Consider the following 23668-nt stretch of genomic DNA (forward strand, 5'->3'; position numbering starts at 1 on the left):
GTAGATGTAGGATCAGTACTGTGGGGCAGTGAGATGGAGCACGTAGGTGTAGGGTGACTGCCGTGGGACGAAGGGGGGAGCACCCGGGCCCGGCCCCGGCCACCTCAGCGCGTCCCCATCCCCTGTACGCCCCCGGGTCCCCCTCCGTGCCCCCTCGGCCGCGCTCCCCGGGCCCGGTTGCCGCGGCGACGGCAGAGCCCCGCTGGGCTCCCCCCTTCGCCGCCATCCTCCCTCCCTCCCTCCGCCAACATGGCAGCGGCGGCGGGGCGAGGCGGCAGGTGAGGAGGGGCGGCGGGGCACGGCGGGGGGCGGCGGGGCGCTGCCGTCCCCTCCCCTCCCTCCGGCCGCCGAGGAGGGGCCGGGGCCAGGCCGGGGCTGGGGGGCGGGCTCCGGGCTGCGGGCTCCGGGCCCCGGCAGGCAGCGCTCCTCCTCCGGCCCCGGGGCTGACAGCGCGGCCCGGCCCGGAGCCACCTCCCGGCTCCCCCGTTCCCCTCCTCGGCCGGCCGCCTCCCCTCCTTCCCTCCCTCCCTCGCCCGCCATGTGGAAGCTGAACAAGAGCAGCAAAGTTCTCCTGGACGACTCCCCCGAGGAGGACGAGGCGCGGCCCCGCGGCCCCCCGCCGCCGCCCCCGCCCGCCGCCGCCTTCGCGGCCCCGCAGGTAGGGGACGGGGATGGGGACGGGGACCGGGATGGGGACGGGTTTGGGGTCTCGGAGCCCGGCGCTGCCCGGCCCTCCGGCCACATGAGTAATCAGTTTTCCCCCGCCGGGCCCTGGGCTGGCACCGCCCCGGCCGGCTCCCGGCTTTGCAGGTGCGTGCGGAGAAGTTTGGGGCGGGGAGGGTGGGTGAGGGGGGGCGATTTTTGGGGCTGCAGCTCCGGGTGGGAGCCGCTGGTCTCGTGTGGGAGCATCCAGCCAGCACCCAGCGCTTCAGCTGGGAGAGCCGGAGGGCACCTGCACAGCCGCCCTCTGCCTGGGTTTTGGGGTGCTGGCTGCCGGCACGGGGCCCCCGATGAGGAGCAGCCTCCCCAGTTGCCAGCAGTTCTTCCCTCGGAAGCCCCAATCGCCTGGGTGAGCCCCGGTGCTGCCCGGCCTCGGCCTCTCTCCTGCTTGTGGCCACAGGAGCCCCGTCCCTGGGAAGATGCACGTAGACAAATGGGATCTCCTGTAACAGGAGGAGTTGCGTTTCGGAGACCCCTTCAAGGGGTTGCGGGGCTGGAGGTGGCCCCATGTATCTCCTGCAGCCTCTCATCACACACCTCCCCTCTCTCCATCCACGGTTCCTACCCTCAGGTGCTTGCAAACTTCCCCTGCTTTCACTAAGCTGCTGGTTTGCTGTCCACAGCCCTCCTGGGCTTGCTGACCTCCTGTCTCCTTGCCTCCCCCACCCAAGCCAACCAAACGCTTCCAGTGAATCCCATGGACTGCTCGCTGCTTCTCTTCGGCACCCACAAATACCCCAAACCCCTCAGACGCTGCTGACCAAACCCCCCCCAGATCAGCAGGTGATTCTTCAGCCTGTCATCCTGACAATTCTGCCATCGTTTTATCCACAACTTTAGCAACAGAGGCTTGTTTGGGCTTTGTTTGATTTTGTCCCGTTGTCTTTACAAGCACGGGCTTCTCTTTCATTAGTGGGAGGTCTCAGATTATAATGGCGATGATTTCTGGTCCAAAAGGTTTGAGTTTTCATCAATTTTCATAAAATTCCATTCCTCCTCCCAACAGTGTCTGCTCCCAATGGCTCTGAAATAAAAGATGCTTTTTTTGGTGTAGGAGATGGCAGGGGAAAATAAATCATTCCCAGGCACTAAATGAAATATTCTTGAAGACAAATGATTCAGGAAAGTTAGCAAGGCTGGAGCCTAGATTAGCCCAGAAGCTGTCATGAAGACCATAAGCTATTAGTTGTTTTGTCTGAGTCAAGTCTGCTTCATTTTTAAATTCAGAAAAAAAAATAAAGTAGTTATTGTAGAGTTTATTTAAACTTTAAGGCGTGATGGACTGTATGGAAAAGCAGGATCACCTGGTTAACCTTTTAATTCTTGTTGATCTACCAAAGGCAGCATCTAGGTCAGATGTAGGTACAGTATTTCTAAAACATCGCTTGGGTCTCAAGGGTAAGGTAAAGTACTTGCTAAGCTTGTTGGAGCTGGTAAGGTTCATGGGCCTTTGCAGTTTCTGACCTGTTTTTGCTCCTGGTTGTAGGATCTGTTTTTGCTCCTGGTCCTAGGATCACAAGGGAGCGGGACACAGCAGAGTGCAGGGGGATTCAGCCACGTTGCTTAGGGCTGTGCCCTGGGGGACAGTCGTGATGCCACGGAGAAACTCTCAGCCCCCTCTGCCCTGCTGAAGTTGTGTGGCACAGCCTGCCCGAGCTATGAATGAAGGATTTCCTCATCCAGGAGGAAAGCAACCAGGGCTTCCCCGGTTTTCTGTCTCTAGGGCAAGCTCTAAATAATTTGCTGGAGTGCTTTTTAGTGAATTAAGAAAGCCCGGCATTTGATTTTGGGCAGAAGTTTACTGTTTGATTTCATTTCCTCTAGGTTCTGTTCTGATCTGTCATTTGGTAAAACAGAAGACTAATTGTCATCATCACATTGTGACTGATTTATGCTGCTGTATGCTGTTTGCTCCAAGCTGAGGAAGAGTGAAGGAGTTCTTTCTTGTACAGCCTCATAATTAGGACATTGCAGTGGCAGACAGCAACAGAGAATTAGGCTACAGAAACTGAAAAAACAACAAACATTGTTGCTGCACAGAAATTTTAGTAATTGTATTTAGATATGGAAAGCTGATCTGGCCTTACTCAAGCAGACATTTGAACTTGTAGAAGTTCATAGGCTCACTTTCTGAAATAGAAGAGCTTAGTATTATCTAAAACCAGAGGTTTTGATGGTTCTGGGTTTTTGGAGTACCGAGCGGTTTGATTTTGTTCCAGGGGAGAACAAAAACAAAGTTCAGAAGATGAAGATTGCAGTGGGAGGGAACCGTCAGCCTTTAGCCGCTTTTCAGCAGGAGTTTCTGCATACATTGAAGTGCATTGAATTGTTAACACTTCTTTAAAATAGTAAGCTGCTTCCTGAGATAAGAAAGACAAGTGAGTTCTGAAACTGTACTTGTGCACGTGAGTGTGTGAATTGTATATTTTTGTTTTAGATCAAACACTTTTAGACTGAATCATAGAAGTTAGATTTAATTTATGCTCCCGAGCATAAATATTTTACGTTTATGCGGTGAAGGTTCTTTATTGGCTAGAGTTACAATTAATGCAAGAAGGCAACTTAATACATGTAAGTAGTACACGTGTATAAAAAGAAATTAACGTGGGTCTTGTGTTTCTCTCCCAAAATACGCCTGGAACTTATGGTGCTGCATGCCAAACTTGCGTCCAGTTTGTAATACGCTCATTATGTTTCGAACTGTAGCTGTGTTTTTGGAATGGGAAAAATGTTTGGTTGTGACTTCTGCAAGGCGATGTTTTGGCAGTCCTGCTGGGTTCTCCTTGATTAAAGCCTGCTGTAATCTAATCAGCCCTCGGAGATGTCAATGATGTGTCGATACTCCATGCAACTCTTACGTAAAGTGGCGCTCAGCTGTAGCAAATATCTGTGTGTGAGGGTGGCAGGTGGGTATCGGGGTAAACCGAGTATCATCTTTGGCAGCGTTGCCTTTCCCGTGAAATGTTTCGGATCCTTAGCCTTGACCCGCTCTCCTCCAATCGTGTTTTTGGTCGTATTCAAAGGCATTCAATGTGCAAAGGCACGTTTGATGCTGAGTTTTGTTTAGACTTGCTCGGGGGCTGTCTCAAAGCTGGGTATGCAGATCTTTCGTTATCTGCTTTAATTAAGGCGTTTGAGGCTCCGTACCGTTTCAGTACCAGCTTTCATCTCGGGCTGAGGCGAACTCAGACGGGCCCCGAAGGAATGGGTGGGAGCTGCGCAGCGTTTCGTGGGGTCTGCTAGAGCACCGAATGAGAGGTTTTGGTGGTGGTGGTGGCAGTGTTGGTTTTTAATTAAAAAAGTAGTAAGTGTTAATCCAGCCAATGTCTTCCCTTCACTTCCTAACCTTTTAAATGCGTCTCAGGCTTTGCCTGCAGTACTCTTTTAATTCCTTTATACTTTCTCTTCGATGCTAGCCTGCTTTTTCTTTTCATCAGAGTCGTTCTTGTGACATTTCGGTGACATTTTCCTGGCTGACATCCATCACCTGTATTCTGTCATCATTCTTGAACATTAGATCGTGGGCCCGGCAGCGAGGACTCCCCCTTGGCCTGCCTTTCTTGCTTTTCCTCCTCCTGGTCATGTTCATCCTTCAGTAGCTTCTTGGCTGGATCCTTTGTCTTTCTCACGGCCTTCACGGAGCCCTGTGGATCTGACAGTGCCTTGTGGGGCTTTGGGCTCTCGTTTTTTATTTTTCTTCTAGTTCTGAGCTACCTCACTTTCTGATTTATCCTGCCAGCTTCACACCACTGACCCTGCTCCGGGCTGCTGCTTCTCACCTCCTGCCCTGTGTCTGTTCATGCCACCAGAAGTCCTCCAAGGTGCCCATTTTCTGGTGGCCTCCTGCTGCAGGCAACATCAGCGTCCCTCCTTTTCTCTCAGCGAAGCCTGTAAGCTGAAGGCTGTCTGTGGTTTACATCCATTGCTCAAATACTCAAGTACCCAATACTTTACCACTGCTTCCTCTATAAAGTCCAGGTCAGCTTTTTTTTTTATATATATTTATTTTTTTAATTATTATTATTTTTCTTTCTGTGTAGAAGCTGAAATTCTTGCGCAGACTCCCACTCTCCATCCTGATGGTGGTTACTTCTCCTTCAGCCCTAATACCTCTGCTGTGTTTCCCCAAACCCCTAGTAAGTCCCATGGCTGATACTCTGGCTGCTGCTCACGGCATCAAGCTGCCGTCATCCTCATCCTCCTGCTTCACTTTCTTCAGCTGGCCTCCCTTCCTCTCAGAACATTCACATTCAGGTTTCTGGCATTGCTTTCAAGGTTTTTCTTAGCGCATCCCCTTCCTTGCTAAAGCCATGCTTTCCTGGAGTCACAGGGACTGTGTGCCATTAACATACAAACCAAAATACCATTCTTCCTGTGAAACAATCGATGCACTCACATCTTTACTAGTAAAGTAAGGCTACAGTTTCTTTCCTTGCCTAACCAGAAGTGTTTTGTCAGGCTGCACAAGGGCTGTGGCACTGCCAGCAGAGGTGATGGAGATTTTCCATGTCTCCAAGCGGAGAGGAAGGCAGCATCTCGGAGGGAAGCAGTGCCTTTGCGGTGTAACCAAAAATAAAGCCTTCAACCTGTTTTGCAGAAACTATACTATGGAAATATTGCCATTACTCATGCAAGAGCTTTTTCTGGGAGGGATGTGTAATTTAATTGCAAATGCCATGCGTGACTGAATAAAAAAAATTGTATGTCAGATAATGTCTTTTGAGCTACCACCAGTTGGCCTGTTTTTGGGATCAGAAAGCAGCAAATGTGAAGTCCTGGCATGGACAAGTTGTTAAAAAATGACTGTCAGAGAAATTTTCAGACAGAAACATCATTAAAATGGAAAACTTCATTGGAATATTCAAATCGTTGCAGCAATTCGAGTCAAATTGATTATCTGACCTTCCTCATTTCGGCTTTGACATTGACGGTATTTCGGTCTTAATACAGTTGTCTCCAGTTCTTGAAGCACATTTGTAATATTTAAAGCGGGGCAAAAGTAAAATCTTAATGAGCTCAGTTTCTTGAATTATTTTTAAGGTGTTTAATGACATCCTTCCAAAGCTGTTACAAGAAGCAAAGTCTGAGTGAGATGTAGCATAATGACTTACTACAGAGATACACGATAATGTGAATGGTTCATGGAATAACCTCCTGCACTGATGTAGAAACACCGAGCACAGGCATCTGCTGCTCTGATGTTTCTTTCTGTAATGTCGATAAAATGCCCAACTACAAAAGTATTCTTATGTAAATACTTACATTCAGAAATCAATCTTCTCCAGTAACTCTTGCCATTTGTATCAATTGACAGGATAAAAATATGGAAATAATCTAGATGCCCTGCTTTAAAATGTGAAGGAATGCAAAGCAATAACTGAGGAATAAATGGTTGAATGGAATGGTTTGTGGAAATGCTAAACAAGCTTTTGACAGCTGCGGATGCTGAAGGAGAAAACATCATCTTTGTTTGGATTCTTGCGGTTTTAATAGTAATTTAAAAGGTGAAAAGATAGGAAATCTGTTTTTCATCTCCCAGTCAATGTGGAGGATAATCGTTCATTACAGCAGGCTGGGACCAGAGGGATGAAAGCATTTTAGGACATGTTGGATGGGATGTCTGCTGGATCCGAGATAGTCACCTGGACCTCTTAAAGCTGGCAGCGTGGAACAAGAAGCAGTGAATGAACAGCTGAAAGTACACTTTAATAGACTTATTTTTGGTGTTTTCTCTGTGGGCAAATTACTTTCAATTTGCCACCACGTGGCAGAGGAGGCTTGTGGGGTGGGAGTCACTGTCACCATCAGACACAGTGGCATTGAGGCTGGTGGTTGTTGTGATGGGGGAGCTTTTCTGAGTTCGATGAGCAATTTGGAGCACCAAATTGTTCTGTTTAGAGGAGATAAAACAGTTTAAAATATCAAGGAATTCTTGAGAAATGCCTGGTTTAAGATTTTTCTTTGGTGATATTAATTTTCAATTTGCACTAGCTGCCCAGATGGTTGGTTTGGTTCATTCGCTTGCTTTGGGGACACAGAAATGGAAGGGTGAGATCTAGCAGCAGATGAAATATGGACAGCGCTAATGAAGTGGTCTTGATCTTAGTGTAGACTTCCTCTGCAAGAGAGGAGCAGAGGAAGTTCACGGTTCAGCATGGGAGTTGGGAACACGCTGCCTCGTGTGAAAGAAAGCTGTGTGTGACCGAGGAGTGCATCCTCCAGCTGTCCAGGCTGCAAACCTCGCTTCCTCGGAGGGCACATTCGGTGTTGGGTGAGCATTTGGGTTCAGTTTTATCGGTTTCTGTTTTAAAACAGTTCAGTTTTATCTCTCAGCCATGTTAAGAGTACGTAGAAAATACATGTAGCATAGCTGCTTCTCTGTCCATCTAAACGCGATCACGGTCGCCTCAGTTTCATTACTGGGCAGAAGGCGTGTATCCACACACTGAATTTTCCAGGTGTGTTTATGCACAGCAGAGAAAATGCGTCCCATCAGCAGTTATCTGCTGATAACTTCCTCCTTACCTACGCCAGAGTGCAATTTACATTGGTTTTGATTCAGATCCCACATTAGATAAGTGGAGCGACTTTTGCATTAATAACCTGCTGTAGTCTCTGTGCCGTTTGATGTTGCAGCGAAGGGGTGCCCCAGCCCAAGGAAACTGGTGCTTTTGTTAGCTGCAGTTCGAGATAGCGATCTGCTGCTGTGATCCGCTTCTCTCAGCGTGAGCCCGCCGCCTCTGGCCGGGCATGTCCACAAAGCTGTTCTCCTCTCGGTTTGTAGTCGGTGCTTTGGGAAGCTTTCCAGCTTCAGAGGTTAACTTTCAGGTGTGTGATCTCCTGAGTGATTTTTTTTTTTCTTTTTTCTTAGCCATCTCCTATTGCTGAACTGCTCTGGGGGGTTGTGGAATAGTGGGAGTTGGGTTAAATTCTGCACTGGCACGTATCTCTTCAGGTAGTGCTTGTGGTTTTTTTTTTGTTTTTTTTTTTTTCCCACTTAAGCTGTATGTTTGTGGTTTATACTCTAATTTGCACTTACGGGCACGATAACCTAGCCTTTAAATTACGCTTGGTCCTTGATGAGATGCGGCAGTAGGCAGGTCAGTAGGACTGAAAAGACCTACTTTTAAAATAATGGCTTGTTTATCCTTACGTGCCTTCAGCTTCGACGACTAGTATGGGTATGGTAGGGAGGCTCCGCAACTGGGTAGAGAAAATCGATAATGTGCCATTTCATGTGCTAGAGCAAGAGAAGGGCACGCAGGGTGAGGTGATGCTGTTATTTGCCTTAACTATTCCATGTCCAGCACTTCTCCTCTCGGACCGAGTTATTAAAGCGAACGATCTAAGGAGACTAATTAATTACTTTACCACAAAGGAAGCTGAGGGAAGTAGATTACAATTTTGATCTCTGTACAAAAAGGTTTGTGTGCTAGTTGAATTAATCCCTTGAGTACCTTATGGTTTGCAGCATGTCCAACAAAAGGGCGCTTGTTTCCTTAGGAAAACACGCTGTGCATACCAGCATTCCCGTGCCAGAACTGGAAGGCTATTCAAGTTGATCAGCATTTCCCACTCGCCTGAGCATTAGGTTGCCTATTTCATTACCACGCGCTATAATGCAGTCCATGTCTTTCTTTTAAGTTAAAGTAAAAAATGAATTGTTGTAATTGTAAACCACTTAGACCAAAACACGCTGGGGTAGCTTGTAAATGTTCGCAGTGACAGTGTTCATTATGCAGTGCCATAAAGCAAGTTCATCTTCACTCTTTACAAATACCTGTACATTTGGCTGTCCCCTTAGGGGAGGGAGAAAGAAAGAAAGAAAGAAAGAAAATTAAATGAAGCCACGCAAGTCAGCGTGTGCTGTGGCTGTCTCCCAACGTGCCGGTGCTCCCATCACGCTTTCTTCCTGCCGTGCTTCCCTCTGCTCTCCCTAGCCAGAGGTCTTCCAGAAAATGTGTAGAAGTCACGTCTCTCGGAGATGGTTAAATTCAAACCTACTGGTGCTGGCTGATTGAAACTCGATTGGTTTCAGTTGTGAGTTACCGCGAGCACGTGGGACGTACGGATGGACGTCAGATGCGCACCAGTTGGGCAACTCTTCCCCTAGGCAAGGGGTCTGAAAAGATCCCGACCTTCTGCAGGGGTCCCTGGCCTCTTGATAGGTCTTCTGCTCTTGAGACATGTAGTTTAGGCAGTTGATCCTCAACAGTTGATTTTTCTTGAAATTTTCATATATTTTTGTCTCTTTTACATCTTTTTAACTTGGTGTTGTCCTCCAACACAGAGCCCTGCCGTGTGTGCGTGCCGCTGCTGTCAGCTCCTGCCTCACCCCACAGTAGAGGCTCGTTGCGTGCCCATGAGCAGTAACACACGGACGTATTAACAGACACACACACAGCCCTAGCTCTCTCACTTGGACAAAAAGGTTGCTTCTTTTTTATTTTCTTCTTTTATTTATTGTGAATTACAACTTCTATCAAAGGTGATGTTCCAGTTTGACAGTGCTCCCTAGCCCCACAAGGTGCTTGCTGTGGAAGCTGCTTCACACTTCTGTTTCCTCATGCTTTGGCTTGCTGGAGGCTGTGTGCCTTCACGCTTCCATCTTTTCTCCATGCTCTGTCATGTTTTTAAAATCATTCCTAAGGTGTTTGCAGAGCTGGATGAGTGGAAGTGCGAGGTGTCCTTCCTCTGGTCTGAAGGTGTGAACGTGTCTGTTCTGGAGATGGGGTATGTGCTTGTTGCAGCTGGCGGCTTTGCCAGCTCTGGATGTCTGAAATCATTTTTCCTCTTACCATTTCATAGAGGCTTTTCTATTCTTTTTGGTAAAAATTCGGACAAATGAGTTGAAATATTCTCTAGCTCTTAACCCCGTGCCAGAGCAGAGATACCGTCACGTTAAGGAAGTGTTTGTGACCTCATGCAAAAGAATGAGAGGTGACAGTGTTAAGGGGAAACAAGAAAACTCTTGCAATTTTTTGTGGCATTTCCTGTTAAAACATTGCCAATGATCCAGTGATTTGCTTTTTAAATTAAAAAAAAAAATAATAGTAGTTGAATTTAATTTTAGAGTACAGCACAGATGTGAACTTTGTCATGTTTGGTATCCCGTCTACAATAATACCTTCCTGTGTCAAAGACAGCTGGCTGAAATCCAGAAGTTAAATAACTTGGTGAGCTCTCCGGGAAGCAATATTCTCATTTTGGATGATTATAGGAGTTCCTGACTTTGTGTTCTGCCCCAACAAGTCAAGCTATCTGTCTGCAGATCATGATTTCCAGCGCAGAGTTACTGCTGAGCTGTAGTGTGACAGTCCTTGTGCTGCTTCTAGAAATGCTCCCGATGCCATCCTTGTCCCTTGGATAATATGAACTGTTGCCTAATATCATAAAAAAAAAATCACGTGGGATCTCAAAGTGGTCTCTCAGAGAGGAAGCTGATGGATCCGGGCCCCTGCATGACAAGGAATAGCTGCTGCTTCTCCTGCGGGCTGCCTCACCTCTGCCCGATGCTGAAGATGCAGTGACCGCGGTCACGGAGCTGGGCGTTTTGTGTGGCTTGGCATGTGTGCGTGCAGAGGTCTGTGCTTTTGTTTATATGGAGTTACCTTAAAAACACGGAGCGTATCAACTCCTTAGCATTTGCTGTAGTTGAAAAGGGAGTTGCTCAGGTTTGGTTTTTGAAGCAGTATTTGGCTGATGTAAGGAAAAAAAAATGGACAGAAGTAACTGCAGGGGATTTGGGGGATCTGTCACTTCAAAGATGCTTTCCACAAAACTTTCTGTTGTAATTTTTGTCAGTTTTCTTTGGAATTGCAGTTAAATAATTTAAGTTATAGATTGCTGTTCTTATTCTGTATTTGGGGATTATTTGTATATCTAGAGAAAAAAAAACTTCTCATTAAAACACAGACTGAAAATGTTGAAAATTGTGTAATTCCTGTATACTGTGCCCCACATCTCATATCTTTCTTTAGCCCATAAAGTATTCCTGGTACTGATCTTGTTGTGTCTTGAGGAAGCTGTTGATAGTATGATGGCTTGAGTGCACTGAGATACCAGTGTAATTCAGAGATGGACAGAACTGTTGCCTAATTGAATTGCCTTCAGTGTCATCTTCAGTACTCTGGTTTTCTTCAGAAATCTTGAGTTAAAAATAGAGGAGAAAGGAATGTGGGCAAAGGTTTGCCTGTCAGTTAAGGAAATGCAATGCTTTTTAATGTGAAATGTCTTAGAAGATGCCCCACTCCAGCCTATAGGCACTGCACAGACCACCACCTACGACAGCGTTCATCAGATGAATGTAGATCCATAATATATAGACACAACTCGTAATGTAAGATTCAAACTAAAATTTTAAATGTTAATTGTGTGGAAATCACTATTGTATGAGGGTATATTTGAGCTCTCTTTTGAACACTTTATTTTATTTATTTATTTATTTATTTATTTATTTATTGGTAGGGGTTTGAATCTATGTTTTTACTTCTGGTACATCATTTTGCATCGTTCTAGCTGGAGTTCTGATAACATTTTGTATGTTAGTAGTGGTCTTTGCTTAGTTCTGCACTGTGACCATATTTTGTCAATTTTCTATTATGATGGGTTGAACAGAATAAAAGCATTCATGAATACTATAAAATATGTTACTGCTAATTGTCCAGCTGAAACTAACTATGGGCCTTTCTTTTTTTCTTTTATCTTTTCTCCCCCTTTTCTTTTCTTTTGAGAATAAAGACCAGTTTCTTCACGATGAAGTTCCGTCTTCAGTATCACAACTTGCAACAAAGGTAAATAAATACCTGTAATACTTCTTTGGAAGTGTAACATGCTTTGTGTCATCCATAGTTCACTCTGTGTGTGTTAGGAACTTACCTGTTTATCATGTACAGCTTGAATTAAGGGGGATATTTATGTACTTTATTGATGATTTTATAATTATGTTTGATCCTTCCTCATCCCGTTGTGGATTTTTCATTCAAGTAATAATAGCAGTGTAGTAGTTAATTAGAAAGCTGCTTTATTTCCTTTCGTTGTTGGGGAAAAAAAATGTACCTTAACCATTTTTGTTCCTTCACATATTAAAAAGCAAAGCAAAAATAAGAATCCACGGGAATAACTAAAGTGAAATCTAAGGAAGTACTAAATATTAGCTGTAACAGGTGTTGAAAACACAAGTAGTAAGTGAAATTTTTGTATGTATTCAGTTACGCTTGTAAATCAACTGGCTCTCTGACCACAAGAGATTAAAGACTTTATCTTCTATCTCTTTCAGAAAAGTAGGCATTTGAGTTAATTTTTTATTTTTTTTTACCTTGATGTGTGTCCAAGACTTTTTTTTTTTATGTTCTTAAAATACATTGGTAGAAGATGAAAGAACTGGAAGTTGTTATGATATGCTAGAGCTTGTTTTGAAATTCCATAGGTATAGAGAAAAGCATTTAAAAATAGTTTCATTAGAGTAACAGAAGACTTCACATTAATATGTATAAAGTGAACATCTGCCTCTGTTACTTCTTTTTTGTTCTACTTCAGATGCAGCATGATTTTTCACTGAAAATGGAAGTGTAATTGTACTATATCCTTTTCAGCTTTTTAGAAGAAAATATTTGTTCTTTTTGATGGAAACATCAACTACTATTTATTTTATTATAGGTGATGATGTATGCTAAGGAGAAGAATCTTAACATTAATCTAATTTTTCTTGGAACTTTTTTGTCCATTTCTCAGTTATTCAGGAAGTCTTGCTAAGAGTCTGTTTTGATTTCTAAAAAAAAAAAAAAAAAAAAAAAAGTCCTCAGGCAAACTACTGAGCTGCAGTGTTTTTCTGTTGTAAAGCAAAATCCCCTTGTCTTGAAAATGTATTCACAAAAAAAGCTCCTTATCCTTCGCATCTTCTGTTTCTTTATTGTTGTTTCTGAAAGCACTTCTGTATTTCATTTGGTTGTTCTGTCTTCTTAGAAGCTGTCAGTACAGTGGTGTCCCACAACTTCTGAAATCTTTAATATGTTAATAAAAGGCTGATGAATTATATGTGTGGCCTTTTCAGTATGTGTGTTTCATGAATAAAGCAGTCTCCATGTTGAAACAGCACAGTGAAGAACAATGCAGCTCTTGAGGAAAAGAGAAGCGAGCTTGGTATGTCTGCCCTCTTGGGAGGTAAAGGTTACTTAATGGGATCTTAAAGCCTGACTTTTAGACCAATTCCCATTCTCAGAGAAAAGCCTCTGACCTAGGTTTGAAGGTGTGCAAGTGGGAGCTGGTCCTAGTGGATGGAGATGGAGATGCAAAACATGCTCATGGTTTTGCTCATGCAGGAAGTTGCCCACCTGGCAGTGAGCTCACACTGACTGTAACACTAAGGGTTTCTCCTTCCCTCTTCACGGCTCAGCTGAAGGGTGGGCGTAGCTGGTTAGAAAGCCTCGTAGCCTCTCATCTGAGGAGCCATGAACCCTCTGGTGGTGTGCTGGGAAATGCTGAAGCTGGAACCCGTGTTCATGTCGCTGCTGCCCCTTGGGCCTTGGCTAAGCTCATCTTGGGGCCAACCAAAGTGCCGAGGTCTGGAGTTATAAGTACAGGGGCATTGCCTACTGTTGTTATTAGGCCAGCTGTTGAAAAGAGGCAAATTTTGTTCTTGAGAAACAAATTCAATCACTAATAACAGAATTGGAGATGCTGGGAAATCCAGTGGGGCCAAATTCCAGCCTTTCAACTTGTGCACCCCAGAAGAGAGTAATTGTTGGCCTGTACTCCAGCAGAGTTGAGAAATTTTCCTTCTCTAATTGCTTTGATGTCTGGGAGACAAATTTTGAGGGGTGGGGGGTGTTTTTTTCCATTTTGAATTCTTTGTTATTTGAGTTCTTGCATGTTATGAATAGGCTTCCTATAATGTGGAAACAACGCTTCTTTAATTAAAGCTGATTGACATTTTTTTTATTATTGATTGACATTTTTATTATAAAACACTTAGTTGTGACTTTATTGAACTGTAAAGTACTTATATGGAAAATTCCAGCTCTGGCTTTTAATTTTCGCCTCATTTTGCCAGGGGGAGGAGGGAGGGAAGCTGCAGAACAAACAGTTGTTTCTTCTCAGTCAAGGTTGGGAGAAAAATCCATTCTTCTTGTTTACATTAAAAAAAAATAATAATCTGCAAGTGTTTCGTGGAGTGCCTCTACTTTGCTGAAGGATTTTGTACCAGTTGTCAATCCTGTGTGAAAATATTTGTGAAGGTCTGCTAAAAACTTGGCCAAAATATAAATTTCTGGAAATCTCATTTCGTACATGCTGAGCAGAGACTTTTTAGGGATTAGCTGCTTAACTACACAATGGCATTGAACATGCTGCTTCTCACTGCAGGTATGCAGAGCTCAAAATTGCTCTTTTTTGGTTGCTAAGTCTCTTGACATGTGGCTTGTTGTAGCCCACAGAGAGTGACTTCTGTGCTTTGTTGGTCAACAGTCAAGAAACAGAGAAGTCTAACCAGAATTGCAAGTGCTAGTACCCGTTCAGAAAGCACTATCGTTTTAGAGTCATATTCAAACACACTCTAATCACTTGCTATGAAATGTTAACCATTTATCATATACCTCTAACATAACGTCCCAGATCCTTTCTACCGTTCTTCGACTTGATTGAATTCTACCCTTCTCCCCCCACTCCTCAGCAATGTGTTCGTGCACATTTAGCTGCTTTCAGTTGAGTTTACAGTTGTCTTCTTTATTATGTGTTCATCTGTATGTCAAGATACATTTTTTGCAACATACTTTATCAGTTTGCTTTTAGGACTCTTCAATTTAGTATATAACCAACTATTAGTATTCCTTGTTCGTCACCTTTTAGCTTAATTTTTCATGAACCTTCTTGCCATCTAGTGGAGCTTTAATTATGAATTATGTGCTTTTGACAGTAAAATTAACTGAAAAGTCATCTTAGTGGTGCTTCTCTGCTTCCCAGTAGACTCTTTGACTGTTCCTGTAATACTCTTTGCCTGTCTACCTAGTATGGGAGGCTGAGAGTCGTGTCAATCTTCTGAATTTGTTGGCGTGCTTAAAAGTGGTATACTTAAAGTCATTAATTTGGAGTAATGCCTCTCAAGTTTACAGGAGACTTCCAACTTAAGGGACCTGTCCCTTTCCGATGTACTTGATCTATTAAGTTAGTAGATAGACATTTTTTTATACATATTTGATTTGCTTGTGTGAATATGGGCAGCAAAGCAGGAAAACCTTACAGTAAGGGTTGAGTTTGTAGAATGAACTGATGGGGGTGAGTTTGGGGAAGCCACGCTGCACATACAAGGCTGTGCAGAAGAAAGATGACCGTAATTTTCATAGGGTGTGTGAATTGATAGAGTAGTTGCTGCTACAAAAAGAAATTTCTGTTGCCCCTAATCTCCATGATCAGTTGTTCATTGACATCTTTTAATGAGCTGATTCTTACCATTAACCCACAAGAATGCAAAAAATGAGTGATTCAGATGTCTGCTGGCTCAGGGAGTTGAACCGGTGCCCTCAGTACCAAACCATGGCATAAGGCAGGCAGTACAAATGTGAGCAGGTAATGGACCGGCTCTGCCCTTTCCAGCAGCAGTGTCTGGTAGACCAGCTCTGCCATCTTGTGAACCTCCTCTCCAGGAATCTGACAGATGGGCAGTGATGCTGAAGCGCCGGCAAAGCGGAGGGAATGGGAGTGAGGGGGAGAAACAGCAGACAGTTGGACCAGGGGTAGACAGACTGCATCCTTTACACGATGTTCTAGAAGTGACTACTCGTACTCCAATTTCGAGAGATGCACTAATTAAATGGCAGCTTTTTCATGGTAAAGAAAGTACTTTGTAAGCTGGGACTTAATCTACCGAAGGGGAAGAATCTGTGCTCTGGGCTTGAGACGTTTAGATGCCTATTTGGACAGAAGATGATGGTGCTTTTTCAGTAGTCTGCCAATTGATGGTTTAATTTACGTCTGTATTTCAGTTTTACTGATCCTTCTGGGTGATTGCACAGGGCCTTGTGCTAAAGATTTTCACGACCTAAAATGGAAGACAGGGGAGAAAGTTTATTAGTGGCTGTACCGACTGGGGTACTCCATGCTCCCATACTCAAATGAGCATGAGACCAGTCTGTAATCATACTCCATACAGTACTGAAACGGCATCTTGAGAAGTTTGGCATTTTTGAAGAGTAGTAGGCTGCAGCAGCCAACCTGGTCCTCTAAAGGCTTAGACTTTCCAACATCTGATGTTAGAATTGTAGTCCTTAGTTGTGCTGGTTTCTTTGCAGTCTCTTATGGACCTTTCACTTGTCTACTTGTTTTGTTTATATAAATTTTTACTTTTTTTTTCTTCTTTTTTTTTTAAAGCCTAGAGTTTTGACTGTCCACCCAGCGCTATCCTAATGTTGTCAGTCAGGTTAGATTTTCAAAGATCACCTCCTCCAAGCCCCAAAATCGTCTAGCCTGTCAACCAGGGAAAGAAGCAAAGGTGACAGGAGGCCTGTGTGGATGAACTAAATGCTCCCGGGAAAAAAAAAAAAAAAAAAAAAGCATAAAAAGGAAGTGTTCAGGACGTGGCAGAAGGTTCAAGTGTTGGGGGTGAAACATAAAGACATTGTCTGAGCATGCAGGGATGGGGTTAGGAATGCCAAAACCTGTGTGAAGTTGCATCTGATGAGGGGAAGAAAGGGCAACAAGAAGGGTTTCTGCAGGTGCCTTCTGCAGTAGGAAGAATGTGAAACACTCTTGCACATCCACTGGGCACCTGACTCTTCTCAGTGGTGCCCAGTGAATGTGCAAGAGGCAGCGGGCACAAACGAAAATGGAAGAAATTCCAATTAAACAAAATATGTTCTCACCCTGAGTGTGGTCAAGCCCTGGAACTGGCTGCCCAGAGGTTGTGATGTCTCCACCTGTGGACGTGTTCAAAATCCTGGGCAGCCAGCTCAAGCTGACCCTACTTTGAGCAGTGTGGTTGGACAGATGATCTCCAGAGATCAGCCTTAAGGGCTCTGTGATCCTGTAAACTTCAAAGCAGTGGACACGTGTCCACTGACTCATGGAAAAAGTACTTTGAAAGTTTGAGAATATGAGCTAGTCAGCTATGTTTAGAGACTGAAAGTTGCAGGAGTACTACTTCTGAGTTTTGTGTAGACAGTTGCATCATAAAAATAAAAGACCTACAAGTGGCTTGATATTTGAAGGCTATATCAGTAGTGTATTTTCATATTTTCATAACGTTGCAAAGCTGTTGAAGCTGCTGCATGTCACACTAATGGTTTCAGTGAATGGTGGCATCAAGATCTCTTTCCTGGGTTGTACCTACCAGCAGCTACAGTTGGAACTATGCCAGCTGTAAGGATTGCAGCAGGCTGTTTTGCAGATTTATTTATTTTTTTAGTAGGTGACAGTTGAATGACAGCCATGGTCAAAAAGAAAGATCACAGTTCTTCAGCACCTAGAAGAAGGCTTCTTGAAGTAGGAGAGAAGTATTTCACCCCTGCCTTTGCTTAGGGTTGCATTCTGTAGTATGGTACCACTGGGAAGACTACTGAGAGGGAGCTCTTCACTCCTTTTCGCTTGAGTGAAAAGATACTTCGGAGTGCCAGCACCAGTGAGGGCAAAGCTAGAACAGGAGGCTTAAATGTGGTAGGCAGAAGTTGTGGTTTTACTGTTGCACATCTCGGGGTTCTTTCAGCTTAGTCCATTTTATATCCACTAGGCTTTGCAGAGTGAGTTTTTGGAGAATCACAGGATGGCTGAGGTTGGGAGAACCTCTGGAGGCATCTGGCCCAACCCCTGCTCAAGCAGGGCCACCCAGAGCAGGGTGCTCAGGCCCATGTCCAGGTGGCTTTTGAAGATCTCCAAGGAGGAGACTCCAAACTGAGTGACTCCAAAAATATGTTTTGACTCCAGACTCAGTTGTATCACATATTACCAAAGTATGTTCTACTTGGACGTTGATGCTGTTTTATGGATTATTCTGGCAGTGTTTTCTTTGGAAATCACAAATAAGTGGTGGAAGTATGTCTTAAAGGTTTAGAGGACCCATCATGGGATCCATGGAGCTGTAAATTGGTAGATGCTGAAGGAACAGTACAGTGCTGTGTACGGATTTACTGGTTTACACAGAGGTAGGAAGTGTCTACAGCTCTCTCTGCAGACGCTCAACCCACTCCTGTGCAAAATGAGAGAGCTTCCATGCTCCCAGCTGCACAGCACGAGAGAGGGAGGACTGGTGCTGCTCCTCTGCCACCCAAGCAGCCCTGCTGTCTGCCTGAAGTCTGTAACACACACTGATGGATGTGTCTGCTTCTCTGCATAGGTTCAAGGTGCAAGTTTCCGGGGCTGGAAGGAAGTGACGTCTATGTTCAATAAGGATGATGAACAGCAATTGCTAGCAGGATGCAAGTCGCCAAAATCCAAAGGGTGAGTTCAATTGATTGTTCTGCCTGCTCTAAAAAATACACAGACTGGAACAGAAAATAGCTCTGCAGAACAGTGAAGGCAGAGGCTGAAAATCAGTAGTGTTTGACTCCTGGAACTTAAATCACAGAGAAAGGTTTATGTGCATTTCAGAATTATTCATTGCAAGTTTAACGTGCGTGCTATACTAGGAAAGGATGGATATTGTTGTTAACCTTTTTAGGTATATCAGAAAGAAGGGGGAATTTAGCTGCATAATCCATCTTTTTTTTTTATTGTAGAACAGTAAAGGTTTATGAGTAAAAGGGTCATCCACATTCCCCTTTCCTCTTAAGGATTAATTACATTTGAACTTAGGAATTCCTCTTTTTTACGTGCTTTACTCCCTCTTTTTGAAGTCATGTCTGCACCTGAAAAGGTTAAGTGGTGTACCTGTACCAGGTTCTGCAAACCTTCCCTGTTGGAGCTGAAGTGTTCACTTGGCAGTGCTGCTGCTGCTGTGGCTAGTTCCTGAAGAGGCAGACCTCTTCCCAGGATCGACTGTTTTGCTGTTACAGCTAGCACATGTAGGCTTTACCCACCTACCTAATTACCGTGGTTACAAACAGGCAGAAACGTGCTACCCAGCAGTGCAGGTGTTCAGCCAAATAAAAGCTTTGCCGTAGTATGTTTTGTTTCTGTTTTACATTGAAATACATTTTACACTGAAATACATATATTTCAATATGTATGTGTATATGTAGATGCATGCATGTACATGTAGATATAAAAACATTTAGAATACAAATACACGTATTTCCTTTTGAGCCTGTTTGATTAAATTACCCAAAAGTTCCCTGTACAATTCTATGGGTGTTCAGATGCTAAATTCCTTTAAGGATCCTTTGCAATTTATGCTGAAGATAAGAATGAAATAACCCAGGGAATAAAGCTGGTACAGTATGAAAACTGAGTTCCCATAAACGTGGAAAGGGATTTTTAGTATTCCTATGAAAATTGGCTGTATTTTTAGTTTATAATCATATGCCCTGATGTTTAGTTTATTTTTAAAGAAAAATGCAACTTTTCAAGTGCTCTAGCCACAAAATACAAGAGTGGTTGGAGTCTGTGACTGGCTTTAGCAAGATGAGAATTCTGAAAATGCTAAATTCACTGAAAAACTCACTGTAAAGGTATTTTAAAGGTATTGCTTCTACTTAAATATGATAGTATCGAAATCCTTATGTTATGTTATGTTGATGGGAAAAAGCTGTTTAATAGAAATATTCGTAAAATTTCAGTGGTTGTTTTATCTGAGGCTAAAGAATTTGGATGCTAATCGTAGGTAATTCTTTCAATTTGTTGTTTAGCTTGTTGAACCCTGAAGGTTTTTTGTTTCACCACTGGTATTCAGCCTTTTGTGTTCTGCTGTTTGGTTACATACATAGCCTGGTACATAAACTTATGCATAAATACTTGACATTTTGTATCTTAAATGCTCCTCACTGCAAATATGAAATAACTCAGGTTGAAAGTTCTTAATGAGATAAGAAACATTATCATGAATGAGCACCCTTTCAAATGTCTCTGGGAGAGAAACTAATATGGATTTGGAAACAGTACAAATTGTTACGTTGGGAAACAACCATACAAGGGTTGTTTTTTCTTATTTGGGGGAAGGGTATTTGGGGATTTCTTTTCAGAAATGCAAATCAACTGTGTTCAAAGTACTGTGCATATCTTCATAGACACCAGGATTTTTTTTCCTGAAGTCCTAATACTGTAAATCAGAAATTTTAGGATATAACACGTAACTGGAAAGGTCGTAACAGGTATATGAAACTGAGGAAAACAATGAGTGAGTATTCAAAGCTGGTGGTAGACAGAATATTTACATAGTGCTTCTACTATCGTACTTTTGGTTTTGGTGCTTGCTTTGTTTTGGCTGAAGTCCTAAATTGTTCTAATGCATGCTAAAATACTTCATATGTTTCCAGAGCCAGTTCCAAAGGTAATTCATTGTGGGGTAGGTGAGGTTTATGATAATAGGAAGTGGTCGTACTCAGCCTAGTTCTGATTTATCGCTGCCAGACTCTGCTGGGCTTAGCCTTACGTGTATAGGAAGGTGTTTTTGCAGAAGACAGCAATTATGGATGAGCTGTCACAGAGTGGTGGCTGACTTCTTTAGTGAATGTGCAGAGCTAGCTTTGGATAAAATTCAAGATGCTTCTTTTTGATTAAGCAATATTTTAGCATTCATTACTATAGAACATTAATTGAATGTTATAAATAACTGTTACATACATTGTTAAATGAAGAAATTAATCGCCTCATCATTGTTATTTTCTAGAACAAACCTAAAGCTAAAGGAAGAGATGAAGTCAGAAAAGAAGACAGGTTTTTGGGACAGTTTGGTGATAAAGCAGAACGTCCAATCTAGGAAACCAGATGAGATTGAGGGATGGGAACCACCACAGCTTACTGCTGCTGACTCTGCCAGTGATGCAGCAACTACTTTAAGTGACTATACAGCCTGGTCAGGCTGGGAAGATGAAACCAAAGGCTCCACAAAGTACACAAACCTGGCCAGTTCAGGAAACAGCTCCAGGTGGAGTATCAAATCAGCTGGAAAGCTGGTTAGTATTAGACGTCAGAGCAAAGGTAACCTTACTGACAACTGGGAAGAACTAGAATGATACTGGTAATGTGAATTTCTTTATAGATAAGAAGAGAAAGGTTCCATGATTTACTTGTATGTTTAAACCAAAATCAAATCTGCTCAATATTGCACCTTTATACAGTACTTTGTTTTATTCAGATTGTTACAAATTTTTGCTCGCCTAATAGTAAATTTTCTTATTACATTGTTAAATAGCTATGTTTTCCACACTGAAAAAAGTAGAGAATCTATTTTGTGCCTATATTTCACATTCAGACTGCAGTACGTTGGATTGTTGGTTTTACCAAAAAAAAGAAGTAATTCCTTAGTGAATGTATACACTGGTTGTAAATTTGACTGCCTTATGTAGGAACTTCCACTAGCTCGAGGTCCTGGTTTTTCCTGGTATTTGAGGGTCACTCAAAATGTTAGTTTTGATGCTGTCCCTTTTTAAATAAGAATACTGATCTGTAGCTTGCAGGAAGAATGCTTATACTTGGTGGACTGTTTTCCAAATCTTCAGCCTCAGCATATGCTTCAGCTTGTGCACACAAGATGCTCAACTGTCACACTGTGCTGTACTGTGTAAGAAATGGGAAAATACTACTCTAAGGTAATTCCTTCCATTACAGGAACTTCACCAGTAGTCAGGTCAAATGGGTCTTCCAGAGTTGTTGTTTGTTTGTTTTTTTTTTTTTTTTATAGTGAATGTTGTTTGACAAAGCTTACCAGTTTTTAAGATGCATGTCATGCCAAAAATAAAAATGATTGAAAATTTGGAAAGCAGTAGGGGGTAGAGTATAAGATCTTGGTATTTGGTATCTGTAGTCCTGAATCTAGGGATGAGTTGCTTCTTATGGAAGGGCAAACGTTCATTTTTACAGTAGCTGACCTCTGTTTCACAGTTTTTTCATTTCCTACTGTCTGTTGTCCTTTCCCCACTCCTCCCTCCGTAAGCAGTGACTGAACTGTACCCTGACATTTTGGGATAACTGAGCCATTACAGGTATGTGCATGCACACAACTCGTGAAGCATTTTTGTTATAAAGCTCTGTCTTATTAGCTACTGATGCTTTCAGTTTTGGTAAAAGGGGGCGAAGTGTTGACCTTGGGATTTGACGTGTATATAGAATACTAAAAGTGCCTCTTTCTAGCATATTCTCGCTCATTATTAGTACAGCCAATGTCAGATTGGTTTCCACTTTATTTATATGACCGACAGAAACGCTGCTTTACCATTCATGGAAGAACATAAAACCAAAAGTCCCACAACAAACATGACCAGTAGGCCTTTTCTCTCCGGATTGTTTATCTGGTGTAACTGAACTGAAAACTTGCTGACTGCCTAGCAGCATGGCCAGTACAATAGGAAGACCAAGTTACCATTGGAGAGAAAATCAACGTTTTTAGAAAGAAACACATACCTTTATATTTAATGGAAATCCTGCAAACGTATTTTTGCAAGAAGCTGATGAAAAGGGATGCATGCAATTTTCTTCTAAGCTTGTACCTTGTTTCTGTTACTGCCACATTATTCCTTTCTTAGCGCTCTTTCTCCTCTCTCCTCCAATTCATGTGTAGTTTTCTGGCTTATGGCTTCTGCATAGCTATTCTTTGGAAATTCCTGTTGAGATGTGCCTGGAGGGAAACGAGCAAAATGGCTTTTTGTTTGTTTGTTTGTTTTCTGTTTAATAGGATGATAAAAGATATTGTCCTTAATTTTGTATAGAAAAGCGTTGCTGTTTTGGGCTACAAAACAGGATCTTGTAACTTGTATTTATAAAATTGGCATTATATATTAAATAAAATACTAACAGAGGAGAAAGGGTTAGCATTTATACTGCATCATTTAGTCTGTGAGTAAACTCCATATTTGCCTTTGGCAAGTACATATGCTGAGGTTAATTATAGGAAAGAATTAGGATTCTTGGGTAAAGTATGCTGCATTTTATAGTTTACGGAATACCCTGTAAGGCATGAGCTAGTATTTAGTTTGGATGTTGGTGCTGACATAAAAGAACAGAAAAAGATCTGCTGGCAGCCCTCGATATTTTGCTCTCAGAGGTGGGCTGAGGACTTTTAATTTCCCTCCTGAAGAAACTGTTTCTACTGTGACCAGTAAAGGTTTGCCTTGCACATTATACTGTCAAGTGCCTGTTTCTCACCTTGATGATGTGTTTGATGCACAGCTTAGCTGCAGAATTTTTCAATTTGTTTTTAGGTTTATGACAAAGAACATGCTCACAAAGCTGAAGTCTAGCATAAAACAAAATTGCATCTAAGTGGGAAATTGAGATATGTAAACTTAAGGTATGACTCTTAGTGATGGAAGTTTTGGTGTGCTTTTTAAGTGATACTTCCTCAGAAATAATCGTTCTAAGGATGAACATTATTAAATTTAATATAATTTATTGTTATGCTTTGATAATGTATTTGTCTTGAGAACTCACCGGCATGAGCTTTTCTTCTCTTATGTTTATAAACTTGTCTGAATTTTCAGAACGGGGTCCCCTTTTCTTTTACCTTCTTTAAACGCTTAACTACATTACACATTTATGGGCTTAAACTATACACGGCTCCATATGTGGAATAAGAGTGGAATATGTCCCTTACTATTTGTTTTGGAATTGCATTTCAATCTCTGTGAAATGGTTTAGAAGAAGATAGCATTGAGATTGTATAATAAGATTGCACAAAATAAAAATATAGTTTATATTGCTTTCTCGTAGCCAATCTGCATGATTGTTGGCGTGGTTTTAACGGGAATTAAAAGCTTTGTGTGGCTGTAACTAGTCACTTAACTCTCAGCAAAGTTTTCTGAGTATTTTTATTTATTAGCATCATTTGCAAAAAGAAAAATAGTATTTTCCATATGAATAAAGATTTAGT

General features: G+C 42.6%; 1 protein-coding gene across 2 annotated transcripts; it reads left to right on the plus strand.

Annotated features, from left to right (window-relative positions):
• The first annotated feature begins 407 nt into the window (after positions 1 to 407).
• TDRP (testis development related protein) lies at positions 408 to 23668 on the plus strand. 2 transcript variants are annotated; one of them, XM_082755931.1, is made up of 4 exons: positions 408 to 658; positions 11454 to 11513; positions 18041 to 18144; positions 20471 to 23668. In XM_082755931.1, the coding sequence occupies exons 1-4, from the start codon at positions 539 to 541 to the stop codon at positions 20814 to 20816; spliced, it is 630 nt and encodes a 209-aa protein (XP_082612057.1). In that variant the 5' UTR covers positions 408 to 538; the 3' UTR covers positions 20817 to 23668. The 2 variants fall into 2 exon arrangements, with proteins under 2 accessions (XP_082612057.1, XP_082612058.1); XM_082755932.1 differs by lacking the exon at positions 11454 to 11513.

Source organism: Aythya marila, assembly GCF_965140915.1.
Source record: "Aythya marila genome assembly, chromosome: 3".
Taxonomy (NCBI): Eukaryota; Metazoa; Chordata; class Aves; order Anseriformes; family Anatidae; genus Aythya; species Aythya marila.